Raw genomic sequence first — 21,541 nt, 5'->3', positions numbered from 1 at the left:
TGGATGGACAAAAACAAACAAACCAAAGCACACAATGTTACTGTCATAGACGTAGGCAATATCCACAACTTGGAAAGTAGCAATAATTCATGTGGCCAATGAAACACAATCGAGTAGAGATATTTTTTGATTAAGAGGTATACAAACATTGCGAAATAAAAATAAATAGAAGCAAAACACACTAAAGCATTAAAAAGCACATTACAAATTCTGAATACTGGTGCACCAGTTCATGCTAAGTGAAACCCATGGCACACCCTAAGTACAAAATGAAATGGTCTGTATTCCCATTTTTTGTAATATGTAGATCAGCAAAATATTGATGTTCACGGCATCATCAGATAGCACAGGGATTTTACATCAACCAAGACATAAAATGAAAAATTTATTTGATTAAATTTTTCAAGAACAAACCTGCATTGGCTACATCTAAACACCCAATGCTTTAAAATAGGTTCACATCAAAGCTATACAAACCAAACATAGTAGATACAAGATAATTGCTATTTACAAATTCCATATACATAAGGTAAAACTCACAGATAAAACGGTATCAAGACCTTACAAAAGGAGAAAGACAAAACTTTAAAAATGGAACACATTCAGATGCATTTAAATGAGTTCTAAAATTGTTCAAGATTCAATGGTTTAAAAAAATTATCCTTCAGCGCCATCTTACCACTAGGACAAAAGAGAAATAAGTGCATCCAGAAATTTGCTCCGATCTTCCATTTTCAATTCAATAACTAAAACAATAAAATAAATGTCTGTAACGGCACAAATACTGGAGAGATAGCATATCACAGCATGATGGACCTGTTCTATATTACAGTGACAACTTGATTTAAACATTTTCTGGCGGTAATAATAATAATAATAATAATTTATTACTTATACCCCGCCCATCTGGCTGGATTTCCCCAGTCACTCTACATTGCTAAGAGTCAATTTAGAAGCCACTGCTACCAGTATTAACTGGTAACCGTTGCACATGCAGAATTCATTTTAGGACTAGTTAACCTAAGGGATGTGGGTGGCGCTGTGGGTTAAACCACAGAGCCTAGGACTTGTCGATCGGAAGGTCGGCGGTTCGAATCCCCGCGACGGGGTGAGCTCCCGTTGCTCAGTCCCTGCTCCTGCCCACCTAGCAGTTCGAAAGCACGTCAAAGTGCAAGTGGATAAATAGGTACTACTCTGGCGGGAAGGTAAACGGCGTTTCCGTGCGCTGTTCTGGTTCGCCAGAAGCGGCTTAGTCATGCTGGCCACATGACCTGGAAGCTGTATGCCGGCTCCCTCAGCCAATAAAGCGAGATGAGCGCCTCAACCCCAGAGTCAGTCACGACCGGACCTAATGGTCAGGGGTCCCTTTACCTTTACCTAACCTAAGAAAAGTCATTTTTTCCACAGTGGTCAGCCATGTATGCGGGAAGGCCGCAAGTTGGGTATGAGGACAGCAATTCTCTCTTAACAGTTGTTCTCCAGCAACTGCTCCTCAGAGCCACCCTGATGCTACTTCACAGCCATCATGATTAGTAGCTACTGAGAGCGTTATCCTCCATTAACTTGTCCGATCCCATTTTAAATATGTCCATGTTGGCGGCCATCACCACTTCTTGTGGTAGAGAATTTCACAGTTAAACTATGCCCTGTGTGACATTCTTCCTCTTCCACTAAGTTGGATGGCTCTAAAACTATGAGAGGGAGAAACTGCTTCTTTCTATCCACTTTATCTACACCATACATAATTTAATGTGCCTCTATTATCTCCCTACTCTTACTATTTTCCCTAGAGCAAAAAGCTCCCAACATTGTAATATTTCCTCATAGTTCATTCATTCATTCATACATACATGATCATCAATCAAATCACTCAGTGACTCACACTCAGAGATAAATGTATCAAGTGTTCCCATCAAAAAGCACTTTAGTTGAAAGAATATCAGGTCATTAGTCTGTGATGTGGGGTTATTTTTTTTCATACATGCCAGTCATCAGTTGGTCTTGTGCTCATCAACTGATGAGTGTGCACGCTCGAAACTTTAAAACTAGAAGCCGCACTACTTCAGTGCCAAGAAGTAAATACTTGGAGCCGATAAGCCTTTTCCCTCTTTGATCCATCATCCATGCAAAGCAACAGCAGCTACTTGGTTTTAGGGCACATCAGTAGGTGAAGCACATTGTTGGCTCCTGGTGCACATTCCAAGTCTCAGTGATGTTTGACTGCCACAGCTCTTTTACAAGCTTACAAATACTCAGTAAAGTACTCAGACTTGCACAATTTTCTCTGAAATGTGCCTCATTAAAAAACAAGTAAACAAAGGCATGCATGGAAAAGCCTAAAAGTTGCTGATGCTCTCGCTTATATAAGATATGCAGCATTTACTTACTAGACATGTCAAAATGGTTGTGTAAAGTCCGAGAACTGGTGTTTTCTGCAGCTTTTTCAAATGCTCTTCCAAAAAAGCTAGAGGGGGAGAGAAAAACAAGCATTTTGCATTTCCCCAGAAAGGAAAAGTCAACAAGCATTTAGCCTTTCTCTAAAAAGTACCCCAAGCATCCATTAAATAAGCACACGCACCATAGGCAAACTCCGGCCCTCCAGATGTTTGGGACTACACTTCCCATCATTCCTGACCACTGGTGCTGTTGGCTAGGGATGATGGGAATTGTAGTCCCAAACATCTGGAGGGCCAGAGTTTGCCTATGCCTGGTATTTGGTCCTAGAGTAAAGCGCTGATCTTCCCCCGGTTACAGCCCCCTATACTGCTCTAGAAAGTCCTCCAACCCCCAGGAGCAGTTTTTCAGGGAATGTGGGAGGCTGTAGGGGATTGGCAAAATCCAGGTGCCCCACGTTATACAAGTGCAAAATCGTTTGATACAACAGCTTAAATTTAACAAGCTGCAAAAATGGCAACTGTGCAAACTATTCCCATATTTCCTTTCCTCCAAAGAGTTTAGGACCCCACCAACACCTCATTTCATCTTTGCAACAACAATACAAGGTAAGATAGACTGAAAGAGTGACTGGCTCAAGACCACCCAGCGGATTTCATGGCTAAGCAAGGTTTTGAACTTGAGTCTCCTTGGTTCAAGTGCAAAATGCAAGCCACTACACCAGGCTAGTTCTCAGCATGCACCCAAAATACCATACAGAGTTGGCCTGTTTCATTGCAAATGCGTATCTGTTGTTTCTCCTCCCTCCCCACACATACTCCAGAATAATGATCAGACTTGGAACAGCCAGCTCAGTTTATGGAGCATCTTATCTAAAAGGGCCAGCAAATAAAACTCTTACTTCTTTTTGTCTGAGCTTTCCAGATGAGGTGGAATCCCCACCATGATCACTGTGCCTTGTTCAGTGTCCATTGGTGCGGCCATAACCATTGGCAGCAGCTTACAGCGTTTGTTTTTTGTCTGGAAACCAGAAACCACATTGATTACATAAACTTCAAAGACAGAATCAGAAAACTTCAGCTCTGCTTTTTAAAGTACTGATGAGGAGTTAATTTGAGGGTTAAAGTTATCTAAAAAGGATTATAGATCAAACGTTTGCTAGACGTTTTGAGGTTCCTTAGGCAGCAGTAACCAGACAGACGTTGTTTCCAGCAATCACACACACAGATGTTTATTTATACTTACTGCTCTGCTAGGTTTATGAGATTTTATCTTACCCATATTTAAAAGGAACTCACGTGTGCCTTACAATAAAAATAGTTTAAATGCTATGCTAAGTTGCTTAAAATGCAATTTAATAAAATTTAAAAACAGAAATTGTTACAGCACTATGGTGGATGAAATGCATAATTCTTTTTTGAATGTGCTTTTCTCTGGAAAACCTGGTCCTTTTGTAGATTTGCAATGTTCTGCCTTACCAAATGAGTAAAAAAAATCATCCAACACATGATGCTCAGAAATTAAACTGTCCTGTAGTATTACTCTTCCAATACAATGCCTTGTTTAAGTCAGTTCTTGAGTTAATTTAGAGTACACATGAGAAAGCCTGGGGAAAAACAGAAAAATTGGGGGGGGGGGAATGTGGGCTCCCTGCATTGTTCCTTTCCCCCCCGCTCAGGCCTTCACATCTAACTCTAGAGCCAAAGTAAGGAGCTATATTAAATTGCAGCAAATGGGGAGGGGAGAATTTAACCCTTTCGTCCCTTGCCCCTAACCTAAGAAAAACTGCTCGCCCGAAAGTGCCATTTGTACTGTGAGTAAATTTCCCAGTAGCATCACTGGCGCTATTTGCTTTTTTTTTTTAATCTGCACATTAAATTCAACTACAGTAAACCCACAACGTGCACACATTTAACTTGTGTGCATTCAGCTTTATGCTCTTGGAAAAACAAAAAATTAAAAAGGAAAGAAAAAGGGGGCAGACCCCCCCAGGAAAAATGATTTTGCCAATCCCACCCACCATTGCAACTAATGTTTTTTGACTATACAGTGGTACCTCTGGTTACGTACTTAATTTGTTCCGGAGGTCCGTTCTTAACCTAAAACTGTTCTTAACCTGAAGCACCACTTTAGCTAATGGGGCCTCCTGCTGCTACTGCGCTGCCGGAGCACAATTTCTGTTCTCATCATGAAGCAAAGTTCTTAACCCGAAGTCCTTTTTCGGGTTAGCGGAGGCTGTAACCTGAAGCATATGTAACCTGAAGCGTATGTAACCCGAGGTACCACTGTACACGGTTTTGGCTTTAGGTGTGATCCCTGAAATATAACCACCAAGTAAGTTGCAGGCTTACTGTATGCATTTCAAGCCATGTCCTTTGTAATTTGGTCCTTATGAGTACAATTATGTATCACTTCAGCACGCCTCTCTCTCGGAGTGCATATTAAAAGAAAATTGTGCTGTTCAACATCACGGAGATGATGAGTTGTATCCAGCAGGACCACTCAACACCCCCTCCTTTAAATGTGTTCAAGAGGTGTAAGGGAGCTCCTGGAGCAGATTATGTGGGTGTGGGGACTGCAGGAGATCTCTGAAAATTGCTCCCCCGCCCCATTCTGCTGTGGGAAAAGGTCTTGTCTGAGCAATGCTGCTAGATGCAGAACATCAGCGTAACTTAAGCAAACCCAGAAGGGGAAAAAGAAAATGACTTACAGAACAAACAAATGACTTGAGTAAGTATTTACTAAGCAAGCATAACGATACTGGTCTGGAGAACAATTTCACATCTGGTGTGCCCTGGGAAGGAAAAAAGAGATATAATTACTAAACCCGCCCCCAAAGGCAGTAATTTCCATATACAGGTTATAGGGCAGATGGTCCTTTTAGATGTGTGCCAGAGCTTCTACATGTATACCAGGCCACTGGGTCTTTTTTCTCCGCAACAGATTCTCTTGCTGAGATTCAAAAGGTTCTTGTCAAGCAGTATGCAGGGCTATTATTAAGATAAATAAAAGTTCAGCTGAGCAGCTGCTTTCCTGAAGGTGATTACTGAACCTCCTGGATCACAAATCTACCACCATCAACGTATAGTATTTCTTACCTGCCCTTCACCACAAACGCCCTGGGGCAGGTTGCAACAATTTTTAAAAATACAATACTAAAATCAGTTAAAATGAAGTGTACAGTGACTGGTATCCTTGCAAGTTTCACTCAAAGCCCTGTTTTCATGCAGAGTGAAATCTTAAGATGTTAAAGGAAAAAACACTGCACTCTCCTGGGCTCCATAATGCAGGGCCAAACATTGCAGATTTGCAATCAGATCTCTTTACATTTCTTTTAAAAGTACTTCCACCATCTAATCTAAATTTGGCTCTGAAAAGCTGTAGATACAGCATGTGTCAAGTGTGTGAAGCTAAAACCATTCAGTTTAGAACTTCAAGCTTGTTAACGTAAATGAAGTGTTTTAAAAGTACAGCACAGAACTGAGAAACAAGTCCAGGCAAATTTTACCTCCATGAGATAACAGTAAAGGAACGGTCCCTGATTGATTACAAGATTGGTGCAGATACAGCTGGCTATGGTCTGCTGAATTGCACGAAGTTGCTTTTTGGCTAGTTCCAGCCCTTGATGCAACTTGTCCAGGTTACTCCTGAAAAAAAAGGAAAACAGAAAGAAGCTTACTTTACCAGAGAAGAGAAAAACCTGTACTGAAGACTTCTTAATTTATTATCAGTAACCACTTGCTTGGTACATTCTTATTGACCTTGAATGTTTTATGTAACAGTTTAGAGTGCCTTACTGCCAATCAGTTGTGGGTAAAAAAAAATTAAAAAGCAGATTTGAATGAGCTTGAAAAACTATGTGTGTTACCTGGAAAGACTATCCAAAGCTTTGATGAAATTGTCAGTTCCACTTTCGTCCTTCTCCATGTTCTCCATTAAAGAAGCAGCTGCATACACCACATCACTTGCTAAAAACTTATTTTTAAAACCAAACTGGATGCTGAAGGTTTGTACTCTTAAATTCTTCATTCTGCAAAACCAAATTAAGCCAACAGAGAGATGTTAAAAGCTTTTTTAAAATCCCTGCTGTCTTAGCACTGAACATACTATATACACACACCATGAGAGTAGCTAAAGAAATCATGAATTTAATGTTCTAAAGGCCATTTCTGGAAGACTACCTAATAACAAAACTCTGTCCACCTGAATCCCTTCCCTATGTAGCTCATGGCAATATGTAGGAGCTTATCTTTCTCTCAGTTTTCCTTATTCTTTTCCTCTTCCTCTCATTTTTCTAGGCATTTCCCTGCTCCAATCCTCATTTCCTTGGCCTAACACTTCCTTAACACATTCTGCTTGCTTTGACCCTCTCTAGGATTAGATCAGCTCAGTTCAGCTGGTGGCAGCTGAAGAACTCTGCCTGCCCTGCCATTTCTGTGATATCAGGGCAGCTAGTCCAATCAACAGCCAAACAGTTCCTTTTAGAGCATTACTATTTATAAACAGTATTATTTCCCCTAGGCACACACCAAAAAATCATGTTTTTAAAAAATCATGTTACTTTAGAAATCACTAAAACAACCCTGCAAATTTGTGTTATAAACGCCATGCTACATATACCACCCTGAGCTCCGTGGAAGGTGGGATATAAATGTAATAAATAAAAATATTTGTGAAATAGTAAGCAGCAAGGGCAGACCTGCTAGTAGTGCTTAAAAAAAAAAAAAAAATGAACTGTTCAATAGTTGGTTGAAAGTTTAGTAGAAATGTAAGGGCAAGGGTGGGTTTCTGCTTCTGCTCAGTCCAGACAGGCTACAATACCCTTTTAGGCCATCACACAGAGATGAAAAGGTTTACCAAGACTTCCAAATACGTAAAAAAGTGTTTTACCCAAACTTATTTGCAGATTCTTCAATCATCTCCTGTAGATTCTCTTTCAAGGAAATGTCCATAGAGTGGAATTTCTGTTTTACTTGCTTCAAAGGTAAGCTGAGGGAGAGGAGTGGGGGTGGGGAAGAGATCACATTTTCAGTGATGAAGCAAGTCTGCCAAGTCACAATATCTTCATGTTCATTATTCAAAAACTATTAATAATACTAATAAATTTTTATTTATACCCCGCCCTTCCCAGTTCAGAAAACTGGGCTCAGGGCGGCTAACAACAAATTTAAAACACTTAACTGATGCAACAAAAAAACAGCATAAAATACAGTATAAAACGTGAATAACAATAAATTCAGAATTCAAAAATCAATTTAGGGGGGAAATCCATCCAATAAACATTAGATGATCACCAGGGCTGGTTAGTTAATTGGCTGTATTCTAACTGAATATAGAAGACTGCCTTAAACTGAATCAAGCCATAAGGCCATAAAGGTAAAGGGACCCCTGACCATTAGGTTCAGTTGTACCTGGAGATGCTAGAGTTTAAACATGGAACTTTCTGGAGATGTTCCCAATAGTCTAGGTGAAAGCACATCAAACTTTGCCTGGCTTGGCAGCCTTGCTCATGACCTTTACTCAAGCTCCACTACCTTCAGCCATCCAAATGACTCCCAATTCTCCTTTTGCCCCTTATGCAAAGCCCTGCATGCAACATTATCCATGCAATGCCTCCTCTTGCTTCCTTCAAAATCCACCTTCAAAACCATTCCTGCAAATCCTTTGTCTCAATCCCCTAGTCCAGGGCCAGTGAACTGGATCCAGCTAGTGCTCCGGATCCTGACCTCTCCAAGATCTGCAGGGCACTCCTGCCAATCACCTAACATCACCATGACAGCAGATGAAGTATTTCATTCCCGGCACAACTGGAAATCAAACTGCAAGGGCAAAGGCAGAGGGCTTTGCAGACACTGCCAATCAGCAGATTGGGAATGCCCACAAACCCTGCTGTGGGCAGGGAATCAGTCGGGCATAGGGGTTCCCCATCACTGCCCTAGTCCTCATGCCCTACTGTGAATAAGCCTGTTAACTGAAATAAATGCAAATCCCCCCCATTATCCTTTTCTCCATTTTGCTCCCCTTTCTATGTTGTATCCCCTGTGCTTTCTATTGTAAACAATTCAGAACAAGGACCCATTCTCCTGAACTTTGTATATAATATATAGCAGCATCAATGTGTGTGGCTCTTTTACAAACTCTTTATTTATTTAAAATCTCCTTATTAACTCACCCCATATCAGCAAGGAATTCCTGAAGTCTCTTCTGACCTTGCACAGACCAAAGCTTGAAGCTGGCCGAAGTGTAGCAGGTATTACAGAGGCTTTCATACAGAGACCAATGTTGATAGAGCGCAAGGCACAAGCTAAGACCATCGATAAGAATTAGGAAAAGTACGTAATTACAGCAGGTTGGATCAAAAAAGCCTATTGCATTCTAGTTCAAAATGACTTGTCTGGATCACAATGTCCGGATCAGATATGACAGGGCTGCTTCAATAAGCCATAGTTTGTTGGAGCATGAATAAATGCCTCCCTCTCCTGCGTCTGGTTGTTGAGGGACTTTCCTGGTTTCAGAGACCAGCTTCCAGAGGGGAAAGGGAAGGCAAGAGCGCTTGAGCTCATCGCTCGCTTGTGCTCCAATAAACAGGTTGCTTTGAAATAGTGCCATTATGTCTGAACTGAACCACTCACAGACTGAGTGCCCAAACTGCAAACCAAAACCCACTTATTTATTGCAAAGTGCCCAAAGTTTTTGAGCTTTTTGGGGAGACTCCCCAAAGTTGCTGAGCTTTTTTGGGGGGAGACACAACAGAAAAATCCCCGCGGGTCTTGCCATCTCCTTCCCTCTTCCCCCCTCCCACCCTGCTAGCTGGCTGGCTCGCTCTCAGGCTGCTGCGATGGGGAGGACAGAGCAGGCCTTAGGCCAGGTGAGCGGCGCCAGGAGAGGGAGAGCCTCCACCCCAGCCAGCCAGTCCAACAGCCGTGACTGCCTGCCTGTTCCCCGCCCGTGATCCCGGCGTGGTCTTCCCCATCTTCCTTCCTCCCTCCCTCCAGCAATGTCGCCGCGCCAAAGGGGTGAGGCTGGGTTGGGCCAGGCATGCGGCGGGTACAAGTGCCCTCCTAGCCAGGCAGGTCGGGCCCACGGGAGGCGAGGGGCCTGCAGAGGATTGGAGCTGGGGGGGAGGCAGAGGAAGGGAATGGGCGAGGCCTGGATTGGAGTAGGGAGCTGGGAACTACCACGCAGCGCTGAAAAAGGCGCAGAAAAAAAATCACAAGGAAGGTCAAATAACGAATTCTTTTGAGCCCAATCAGAAACAGCCATTGCCACAGCCAATTAAAAAACAGACCAATTGCCAAACACAATTGCCGGCTACCAGGGGGGAAAAAAAGGGGGGGGGAGAAAAGGTTCCGGGTTTAAGCAGCGGACGCACGCAGTAGTGTGGGGAGGAGCGGGAGCACAAATGGAAAAAAACAACAAAACAACAGTGCAGATGGCACATGTGCCAGCAGTGAGGGCTCTGTGTGCCCACTCTGGCATGCGTGCCATAGGTTCGCCACCACTGGCATAGGCAATGCAACAACTGGTACTACAAACCACTTCACCCAAGTCTTAGAAATATTTCTGCAAAGTAATTTAGAAGGATACTCATATTCAAATGCTATTCTCATGCAGTCAATAGAAAGAGAATTTTCTTCATCCCCGTTGCGATGGTTATGCCGAGATACATGCCGCTGCAGAGACCCAATGTCTGTTACGTATTTCATTCTTTTTACAGAGAAAACAGATACGAAATAGTTAGTTCAATCTCTTTTCCCGGCAGCTCTATTATCTGCCTTTTAAATATTAAATGTCTTTTGGAGAAAGGATGAGGAAAAAATATATACTGATATCTACCAGTAGATCTCTAGGGGATGAGCAGATTTGCAAGGGTTTATGTTTGACAACAGTGAAGGTGTTTTCTATGTTAGGTTGGTAAAATTAAGAAAAATATGGGAGAAGCCAGAAGTGGAATTTAGGAAGGGCTGCAAGATTAGTTCTAGTACTAAACTCAAAGTACGGAGCTCAGCATGTGCTTTGTAGATGCCCTGCTCCTTAATGCTATGAAAATGTATGTCTGCCACCCTCACCCACTGTTTTGCAACTATTTCTGATTGGTGGAGTGTAGGGTTCTATAGAAAAGGAGATAAAGTTTCACCATTCCTGCTTTCAGGATATTCAATGTGGAAAGAAGTCAATTCATTAGAAACAGCTTGCCAGTAAAATGCATGCTGTAAAATTCCTTTGACATTATAAGGGAATGAAGTCTATTGTCTCTCAAATACAATGCAGCCTTAGCAAACGCTATAAATACTGTGCTTCTCAGAAAAAACAAGTTTCCCAGTTCATTGCAGAATTGGGGATCGCCTCTAACACATGAAACGGGCATGCCTCTTTAAAAAGTAATTTCTGTCCTACCATAATTGTATAAATTAAAGGATTCAATTTGTTATAAAATTATTTAATTCCCTCTTTCTGCCCAGTCACAAGGACACCCAAAGCAGCTAACAATTTAAAAATACCTATTTGAATAGAATATTTACTGCTCACTTACTGAGTGATTTTGTCTTGAATCCACTGGTCTGTTAGTCCAACAATAGCCCACCTAAAAAGCAAATCAAAACAACTGAATCAAGAATTTGTAGATATTCTCTGTCTGTCCTTGCTGAGACTGAATAGTGAACAAATATTTAAAAGGTTCCCCGAAGACTTTAAGCTGCTATTCTATATCTTAGCCTACCTCCATCGTACAACTCCCATCAGTCCAGTAAACATGGCCAATAATCAGAGATGGGATTTATATTTCAAAACATCTGGAGGGCAGGATAGAAAGCTGCTATACCTACTTACCTGGGAGTAAGTCCCATTGAACTCAATGGGACTTATTTCCAAGTAGACACGTCTAGGGCTTCACTTTAAATATTTCAGATAAGCTTTCAGGTACTCACATGTATGCCTAAATAGCAAGTATAAAATATTTCCCCACACTTTCCAATGGAACATTTGAAGCTGCTTCACACCAACTCAGACTACTGGTATAACTACCCAGTTCTGCCTATTTCAATTGGCAGAAGCCTTTCCAGGCCTTTTCCGATTCTGCTCCCTGGGTTCCTTTTAACTGCAAATATCAGGAACTGAGCATGGATGATTCTGGACATATTTCTACTGGATTTGAAATTGTTTTGATGTATGAATTTTTTTATTGTTAAATCATCTTGTTTTAAAGGAAGCAATTATTGAATGGAAATAAATAATAGAATGTATGAAAATACGTATAGCTGTGAATGACATTTAATGCCTGTGCCTCAAGGACATTTCCTTTTATATCTGCCTTACTAATAGCATACAACCAGTGTTATAAACTCAGACATATAAGTTAGGTGCCAAATTGCTCCTTAAACCAGGGTTACCAAAACGGAATGCCTAGTTGCCATTTGGGGGCCAGACAGCTCAAAAGTTGCATTTTCCAATACGACTTTCTGGTTCCTGAAATTCATTCTGATTGTGCAGATAAAATATCACAGACAGAATTCTACAGGATGTGTTGCTAGTGTGTGAAAACAGTCAAGATGCAAGGACAGCCCAGGCATGCACCTCCAGATGGTGAAGACGACATCCTGGCGCCAGGGCATCTTCACTTGGTTGCAAGTGGCCAATAGGTAAAGGGACCCCTGACCGTTAGGTCCAGTCATGGACGACTCTGGGGTTGCAGCACTCATCTCGCTTTACTGGCTGAGGGAGCCGGCGTACAGCTTCTGGGTCACGTGGCCAGCATGACTAAGCCGCTTTTGGCGAACCAGAGCAGCGCACGGAAACACCGTTTACCATCCTGCCGGAGCAGTACCTATTTATCTACTTGCACTTTGACGTGCTTTTGAACTGCTAGGTTGGCAGGAGCTGGGACAGAGCAACGGGAGCTCACCCCATCACAGGGATTCGAACCGCCGACCTTCTGATTGGCAAGTCCTAGGCTCTGTGGTTTAACCCACAGCGCCACCCACGATAGTCAGGTGCAAAATGTGCCTGGCGAATTTCAAACGCTGCATCAAATGGAGGGCCTCATTTGTAGAATTCCACCATTAAAAAACATGTTTAGTAAAGCATCAGGGATTATGATCTCACCCCAAAAAACTTGAAATAGTAGTTTATATGACATCCGTAAGAGCATAATGAGAAATGCTTTCAAGGGATTTTCCTCTTTGGCAGGGGCATTTCTATACAGGTTGGGACACATCTGGAAGCAAGTCAGCAATACTACTATCACAAACTAAATTACGTACCACAACATATCATTTAAGTCTTTAGACATTATCCATGCCAAGTCAAACATCATCATGGCAGACTACAAGAGGGGAAAAACAACAATTAATACCTGAGTGTGATTGGGGAAGGACAGATTTTTCCACACAAGCAAATGTTTTCAGCATCTAGCAGGGCCAGCGTTACTACTCTCACAAAAGTAAGGGGCAGCCATGGCTTGTTACAGTCTCTTCAGAAACTGAACTAATTACAACATCTGTTAACTGTTGTTGCTCTTTTCTGAAAGCAGCAGCAGACAAGAGCTCAGCCTCAAACTGTACAGGAGTGACCTGAGCTTTCTGCTCCCTCCCCACACCTGCACATTCAGAATACAGCACCACCACTCAGAAGTCTGTTGGGGGCAGCTGAATATGTAACTCATATTATCACCAAGGTTTGGGGGATAACAAGACCACCAACATGCTTATGTGTAATTAACACATGAAGGGGTTAATATCATAGAGTAAGCTGTCCTGCTATGTTAGCTTCCTCTCACCTTGGGAGGAACTAGGTAATCATGCCTCTATTTACCCCCAAGTCCGCCTATGAAGCTCAACATGTGAGGAGGTCTGAGCTGGTTGCTGCAACTCAGACTGCATGCCTCTCACAAGCCAATCTTGAGTTCCTATACCAATATTTAGGAACTTTCGCCACTTTGTAACTAACCCAAGTTTTACCGCCTGTGCAATTTTCTGAAGTACAGTAAACGGTCCTTTGAAAGGTTTGTAAGTAAACCAATTTTTAACCTCCCAAATGTGTGGTTTTTTCCTATAATGGTGGAAGAGGGAAGTTTTGGACTTCACAAGGGCATGTTTTAAAGGTCTAGCAGCCTGTATTTCCACGCTTTACTTTGCTGCATATTTTGTGATTTTAAATCTCTGCTGGGGTTCTCTCACAAATAGTACTTGCCCCAAATTGGATCTTGGCATTCAGGAATTTGTGTGTGTGTTCCCAAAATAGTATTTCCCTGAAGTGAAGTTGCACTCCTATTAGAAATCACTCTCTTATCGTTTGTGTATAAGTAACACTAATTGCTAAATTTATTTATCCCTGAAAAGCAGCGTGGTTCAAACATTTCCCCATTTTCATAGAAAGGTTAAAAGCTACTGCAAAAATGTATACCCAAGAAGAGGGTCAGGGGCCTTTCTAAAGATGTGGCATGACAAAAGAGCCAGAAAAACAGAATTAATTTATAAACAATATACTATGGCGATACTAGCTGAGCTTCCTTTCCACAAAGTAAGGCATCCTGAACTAACTGCTATTAATTTTGCAAAGTAATAACATCTTCTCTTGAAAAAATGGTTCTCCTTCAAGGTCTACTGACACTGATATTTGATACTCACTGAAGTACCGTGATATTCATACTGCTCATAGTCAAACAGAATTTCTTGCCTGAAGAACAGAAAGAAGTCCTGGGGTTTATTCAATGCAGCACTAAGTTAAAGGCACCTAGCAATAGAGTTGTGCTGAAGGACAGTCGTTGTGCAAAGGAAAACACAAGTACATAACTGAAGATTTATTTATTTCATAAAATTTATACAGCGCTTGACTAGAAAAAACTGCACAACAAGAATCATCTGTTGAAAAACAAGCTACTGCTAGTGTAATTGTTGCTTTGGGTTCTTTTGCTCCGCAGCTTTTAAACGCTGCCCTCCACTAGCACAAGGGCTCTTCCACTAGTGGACAAAGAATGCTGTATTCTAACAATTGTTATGTACAAAAGGTTAAACTTGTAAAAAAATATTTCCACTATGTAATGTGGAAAAAGAGAGCCAACCCAATCAAAAGCACCCCATTGTGTATGCAGAGCTCTTACATGCAAAGGTTGCCCTGTTTATTTTCATGCGAGGAAACACTAGATCTAGCTATATATTATAACTGCTGCCTCCACTGAAGCAACTGGGGAGTCTTTACAGGCCAAAAAAAATTGTGCGCAGGAGAGATCCTGTACCCACAAGAAATACAGTGGAACCTCAGTTTTCGAGGGTCTTGGAAGTCAAATGTTTCGGCTTTGAAATGCCGAAAACCTGGAAGTAACTGCTTTGGTTTTTTAATGTTTTTCAGAAGCCAAACATGCCACGGTGGCTTCCCTTTTGAGTTTCCCTATTGTATTGAGGCTTCCACTTTCAGTTTTCAAACATTTCGGAAGTTGAAGGGTCTTCTGGAACAGATTACGTTCGAAAACCGAGGTTCCACTGTATTTGGATTTGGGGAGGAAACACAGTCCAAGAGGTAATCAACAAAGCCTTTCCTACTAAAGGTGACCAATTTCTATCCTTGATAATATCCTTTCATCCAATTAATGCCACATCATAGAATCATAGGCTTGGGAGGAATGCCAAAGGGTCATCTAGTTCAACCCCCTGCAATACAGGAATCTCACCAAAGCACCCATGACTGATGGCCGAACAACCTCTGCTTACAATGTGATTGCCTGAGAGCTATATTTGAACCTATAACATATTTTAAAACACAACTGCTGAGCACAGATCTTTGTCTTCAAGATATATAAGCTAAGCAATTTTTTAAAAAACAGAATCTAGATTCACCTTCTATGATGCACTAACCACGTCAATATTTCAGAGCTTGCAATCTCAATTTTACCATTAGACAGAACAACAGAAGTATAATGTGTATAATCTGAAGACATACCTGCGTGCCTCCCACTCTCTTCTTTGCCGTCTTTTCATTGTTCTTTCCACTATTTCCTGCAGAGATTAGAATAGCAAATTACATTTCCCTTCTCTGTCCTTGTCACAACTGATAATAAAGTAATCCCGCAAGTAGTGCCTGAAAGAACAGTTGCCTACTGAATTCTAACTCCCTGAACTTGTAGTTTTTATGTTTATATAGAATGAAGTTCTCAGAAAAAAACAATAACCCATTTGCTTGCTTAGTGCATCTTCCTTCACTTCCTCACAGCAAAGTGGCTAGTAAATTATGAATGCCTATTTATAAACTTTGCCCTGTGATAGAAACAATTATTTCCCTTTAATACATGGGTATATTTTATTTAAGCTTCCATGATTTAAGGAACTAACCTCTTCAAATCGCCTCCGCTTTCCTGAAGGCTCTGAACCATCACTTTCATTACCAGAATCTTCCTCCTCCTCATCGTCCCTAAAGATATCATCATAGGCAGGAATTTCAAGGTCATCGTCTTGCTTTACCAATAGTTTGATCTAGTAAAAGAAAATGCTTAATTAAATGAAACATTTTAATGAAATAACGATTCAAGTGAAAGATAATTAACAATCATTAACAAGTCAATAAAACAATTACAATCTATAAAACACTATTAGGTAAACAGCAATAAAAAAATTAACTAAACTAAGCATCACAACTACAGCAAAAGTCATCTTATATGGTGAACAAATCAATATGGAATTTATGATCTATAAAACAAGACAATCTATTGGAATTTCACCCATGCCAGTTTAAGGAGCCAGAGTATGTCCTAGAAGCAAAGGATCCACTTATAAATTCCTATCTATCACAATGTGAATGGATTCCGGTCAACCATTTTCTCAAGAAGCAGAATTTACCTGTGACTCGTTGTAAACATTCACTATATTGATAGGCCTGTGTGTGTCACAGACAAAGAAAACACAGTCTTCTTCCGGTTGAAGGACATCAAGCAGATCAACATTGGCACCACAATTTATGAGAACAAAATACTGGAACTGCAAGTAAGGAAGTCATATTAATATGCAAGCAAGACTGTTGTTGTTTATGAAATGCTGGCCCATATCCAAAAGATTAATGCTTCCTTTAGTCTCATATCCTCAGGGCTATTATGAAATATTAGCTCTTTACATTTCCTGACAGAAAATATAGCTAATTCCCTGGGACTACAGAAAGCAATTAGTCTTCCTCTAAGTTGTCCACAACAGAATCTAACATGACACTGTTTAATCTGAGAACTCAGGCCACCCACAGCAATAAAAAGTAATTACCGTATTTTTTGCACCATAACACTCACTTTTTTCCTCCTAGAAAGTAAGGGGAAATGTCTGTGCGTGTTATGGAGGAAATGCCTACGGGTGGCATGCCTACGGATTTTCCTCCTCTAAAAACTATGTGCGTGTTATGGTCGGGTGCGTGTTATAGAGCGAAAAATACGGTAAATTCTGTGCAGAATCAGTCACATGTGGAGAAGGGATATAACTCAGTGATACTGCATCTATGTTGCATACAAAAGCCCTCAGGTTCATTCCTTAGCATCTCCAAGTAGGGCTAGCAAAGGAAATTCTGGAGAGCCATTGATTATTACATTATGTGGATCAATGATCTGGCTTAGCTTCATATGCTAACTCTCCATAAGAGTGGGCTAGACTACTGTAATAAGATGTAGAACTATTTGGGAGGAAGCACCAATGGAATTAATAGGATTCCTTCTTATCAAATACACATTGCGCTATAACCCAAGATACTAGAAAGGAAATTGATTTTTTTAAAATCCTAATTATGTTTTTACCTGATCTTTATGTTCAAGAAATGCAGTTTCAAGTTCTTGCCATCCAGATACTGGGACTAAAGTATACTGCACATGATCACACTGGAATAAAGCCTCAAAAGAAATGAAAGTGACATTTTAGAGGAAGAGGTAGGCAAGCCATCACCATTAGTTTAATAATGAAGTTTATGGCTTTTGCTCAGCAGCAGTTTGAGCAAGGCCAAACATGTATCACACTGTCATATAAAAATAAATAAGATTTAATTGAAGACAAGTACAAGAATCCAAGCAATCAAAAATTCACAGAGTTCTGTAAATAAAACATTGTTTAATCATCAATTTTTAGTGCCTGTTTTGCACTCTAAATATGGTAAAGTGTCCCAAATAATATAAATGTGAAAAGGATTTCACTGCTTATTAGCCTTTGGCTAATTAAAGAATCTATGGCCTTTTAAACTTGTGTGTGTGTGATTGTTTTTGTTTGTTACTATGGCGTGTATTTTTGTTTTTTTTATATTGTGAAGCCTGTGATTCTCAGAGGAAGGGAAGTATAGAAATTTAATAATAATAGTAAATCTACTTATATATACTCCATCTTTTTCCTTGACAGGAACTCAAGGCAGTTTAAAGATAAAACACTGCTTAATTTAGATATAGTTTTGCTTATCAGGTGACAGTATTTTAACTGCACAAACAAAGGCTGCAAATTCCCATCTCTCCATCAACCAACAAAAACTTTCATGCTGGGTTACATCCAATGGAGTAGATCCATTGAAATTAATGGAAACGACGAAGTTGGACCCTTTAATTTCACTGTGTCTACTCCCAGTAGAGCTTAGCTGGATACAATATTAGAGAACTAGACTCCCCTCATCTTTGCACACAGGTCAGTTTACACCCATTTTGACTTTTGCACATTAACAGGACATAAAAAGGAGACTTACTTGGAGTATTTTACAAGCACATAACGCATCTACATCTGAAGCAACAAGAAGTAGCACCCGCTACCAAAAAAGAAAAGAGAACATTTTCATTAGTGTCTATGACAATAGCACACTACGGAATAACAATCTGTAACCACTTCATTCATCACAATTCTGGATACAGAAAGAACTTGAAAGAAACTTCATTTGAAGGTGTATAAAAAGTATCCTAGTACGAATATGAGAAAGGACTCAGTCTAGCTGCCTCTCCAGCATGCTACAGTGGTGCCCCGCAAGACGAATGCCTTGCAAGACGAAAAACTCGCTAGACGAAAGGGTTTTTCGTTTTTTGAGCTGCTTCGCAAGACGATTTTCCCTATGGGCTTGCTTCACAAGACGGAAACGTCTTGCAAGTTTGTTTCCTTTTTCTTAACACCGTTAATACAGTTGCGACTTGACTTCGAGGAGCAACTCATAGAACGCGGTGTGGTAGCCTTTTTTGAGGTTTTTAAAGACTTTGGTGATTTTTGAAGCTTTTCCAAAACTTTCCCGACACCGTGCTTTGCAAGACGAAAAAAATTGCAAGATGACAAAACTCACGGAATGAATTAATTTCGTCTTGCGAGGCACCACTGTATATTGCTTGGTAAATGTTGCTTTTCCACACTGCAGTACTGAAATTAAAACGCCAACCTGGAGCATGAATTGGGCTTTCCTTTTGGGAATGCGGTTGCTTGTCCTTTTATTTTATTGTGTTATGTTTTCATTCACGTTTGGTAACAGAGGAGCAGCTGTATTAGCCTGCTGTAGCAGAAACAAGGCGGAGACTTTGGGCATCTAAAAGCCAAGCAGATTTAGAAAGCCATCCCATTTGAACAGCTACTGAGGATGGACTAAGCCCAGTTGAGCTCAGTGAACCTCTGAAGTAGTAGACAATGTGCAGGTTACCACAGTTAGCATACATGCCTAACTGGAGAAAAGCTCCACTGAACCTACTGGCAGGGCTGGTACAAAACTTTTTGGCACAAGGCAAGATCCAGGTCGATGCCCTGGTGGGGTGTAAGGAGCATGCCGCCCGAGGCGGGTAGCCTTAATGGTCTGCCAGCCAGTGTTCGAAAATAGCCATGTGCATTTTGTGACTCCAGCTGCAACCATGTGGAGATCTCTGGATGCCCGGTTGGCAACTAGGGTAAGCAAAATGTTACTTAGAGAAAGATCTGAAATATTTTCCTTCAAGCTTGAATTTGATTTATTCTGGATCATTTAATTTGATGTTTTAGTGTGTTGTAAACGGCTTTGAGATAGGTTCTTTAACATACAAATGGCATAGAAATTAAATTAATAATAGTAAGTTCAATTGCAAAAAAGCAAGACAAAAACAAAAAAACCCCGGCACCTAGACATTCCATTGTGGCAACCATAACCTAACTTTAAAGTGCCATTTGATGATTAGATTATATAACTGATTTCTAACACTGCTGGCCATGCTAGGGCAGTAAGTTAGCTCAGGGGCTGCAAGGCAGACCACATAGCACACCTTTCTACCCACTTTCTCCCCCTCAGAATTCGCTGCTTGAGGCAGTAGCCTCACTCTGCCTCATGGCAGGGCCGGTTTACTGAGGGATTAGCTCTGAACAAATAAATAACCCCTACACGGTCAGCCAGCCCGAAAAACAAGCACCACCTCAGCGCAGTGCTAGGCCAGGACTGGGGAGAGGCAGAGTTCAAATCCCCAGCTTAGCCACAAAGCTCACTGGGTCTAACCCACCTCAGAGGGTTGTTGTCAGGTTGAAATGGGGAGTGTGGCAGGAACCATGTGGGCCACCTTGAGCTCCCTGGGCGGAAAGGTGACCTAAATATGCAATTAGTAATACCGTCCCTATTTTTCAGGTACAGTCCGGATTTACAAAAGCCGTTCCAGTTTCTGATTAGATCCTGGAATGTCCTGTTGTTCCTTAGGACATCCCTATTTTCAGTGGAGAAATGTTGGAGGGTATGCAGTTAGGCAACCCCTGAGCCAAGGTAACTACACAACCTTTAGAAGACATCTGAAGGCATCCCTGTATAGGGAAGGTTTTTAAAAAACGTTTAATGGTTTTATTATGTTTTTCTATATGTTGGAAGCTGCCCAGAGTGGCTGGGGCAACCCAGGAAGATGTGTGGGGTAACAAGAATAACAAAATGTTATAATTATACAAAGGTTCGTACAATTATACAAAGGTCCGTATAGTTAAAGCTATGGTTTTCCCAGCAGTGATGCATGGAAGTGAGAGCTGGACCATAAAGAAGGCTGATGGCCAAAGAATTGATGCTTTTGAATTATGGTGCTGGAGGAGACTCTTGAGAGTCCCATGGACTGCAAGAAGATCAAACCGATCCATTCTGAAGGAAATCAGCCCTGAGTGCTCACTGGAAGGACAGATCCTGAAGCTGAGGCTCCAATACTTTGGCCACCTCATGAGAAGAGAAGAGTCCCTGGAAAAGACCCTGATGTTGGGAAAGATGGAGGGCAGAGGACGAGATGGTTGGACAGTGTTCTCGAAGCTACCAGCATGAATCTGACCAAACTGCGGGAGGCAGTGGAAGACAGGAGGGCCTGGCGTGCTCTGGTCCATGGGGTCACGAAGAGTCAGATACGACTAAACGACTGAACAACAACATGGACATAAGAACAAGAACGTGCTCGCTTCGGCAGCACAGATACGAAATACAGGGTTACAAATGCTTCAGGTTACAGACTCTGCTAACCCAGAAACAGTACCTTGGGCTAAGAACAGTACCTCAGGATGAGAACAGAAATCGTGTGGCGGCAGCTGGAGGCCCCATTAACTAAAGTGGTACCTCAGGTTAAGAACAGTTTCAGGTTAAGAACGGACCTCCGGAACGAATTAAGTTCTTAACCCGAGGTACCACTGTAATAATAACAACAACATCGACCGAGGCCACCCAACGGGCTTCGGGGCTGAGCAAGGCCTTCTCCGTCGGGGCTCTCGCAGGGTCCGCCGGGACCTGCTAACACACACGGGAGGAGCCCCGCTCACCTGGTTCACGACCACCTCATAGAAATCTCTGCGAAAGTCCGTCAGGAACATGGCCGGGAAGGCCGGGCTTTCAACCCCCTGAGAGGAACCCGGCGGCGGCAACGGCGGCGAAGGCGAACTGTGGCGGCGATTTGGGCTCCGCTCAAAGGAAGGCGCCAAACCTCTTTGGCTTTGCCCATTGGTCGCCGCGCTCCGAACCTCGCCCAATAGGCTCCCCGACCCGCCTACCGTGCGGCCTCTCTGGCGCTTTGATTGGACGCGTGCTCCGCCCTCCTCCGCCCATCACCCCAAACGGGCAGATCTGAGGCGGACAGGCAGAGGCCTTTCCGTACAGTAAAATTGGGCGGGCAAGGGGAAAGGAGGTGCAGTCTTGTTCAGTAGGACGCGACGTCCGGTTCCCGGTTGCATGTTGGTAGGGGCAGCCTCCATTTGCGAGAAAGAGTGGC

At 41.9% G+C, this 21,541-nt stretch overlaps 1 protein-coding gene across 1 annotated transcript; it reads right to left on the bottom strand.

The window, feature by feature from the left end:
• Positions 1-372: 372 nt before the first annotated feature.
• CDC45 (cell division cycle 45) lies at positions 373-21,309 on the bottom strand. The gene is made up of 18 exons (XM_080985200.1): positions 21,096-21,309; positions 18,076-18,135; positions 17,153-17,245; positions 16,221-16,358; positions 15,717-15,857; positions 15,328-15,383; positions 14,019-14,067; positions 12,654-12,715; positions 10,928-10,978; positions 9,982-10,101; positions 8,567-8,698; positions 7,285-7,383; positions 6,263-6,424; positions 5,903-6,041; positions 5,105-5,188; positions 3,296-3,414; positions 2,388-2,464; positions 373-746 (listed from the first exon to the last, which is right to left on the bottom strand). Exons 1-18 carry the CDS (start codon positions 21,144-21,146, stop codon positions 682-684), a joined length of 1,698 nt encoding a protein of 565 aa, XP_080841326.1. The 5' UTR covers positions 21,147-21,309; the 3' UTR covers positions 373-681.
• Between the last annotated feature and the right edge of the window lie 232 nt (positions 21,310-21,541).

Source organism: Podarcis pityusensis (assembly GCF_964106645.2).
Source record: "Podarcis pityusensis genome assembly, chromosome: 16".
Lineage (NCBI taxonomy): Eukaryota > Metazoa > Chordata > Lepidosauria > Squamata > Lacertidae > Podarcis > Podarcis pityusensis.
Note: the sequence above shows the minus strand (reverse complement) of the source record. Positions and strands in the feature narration are given on the sequence as shown.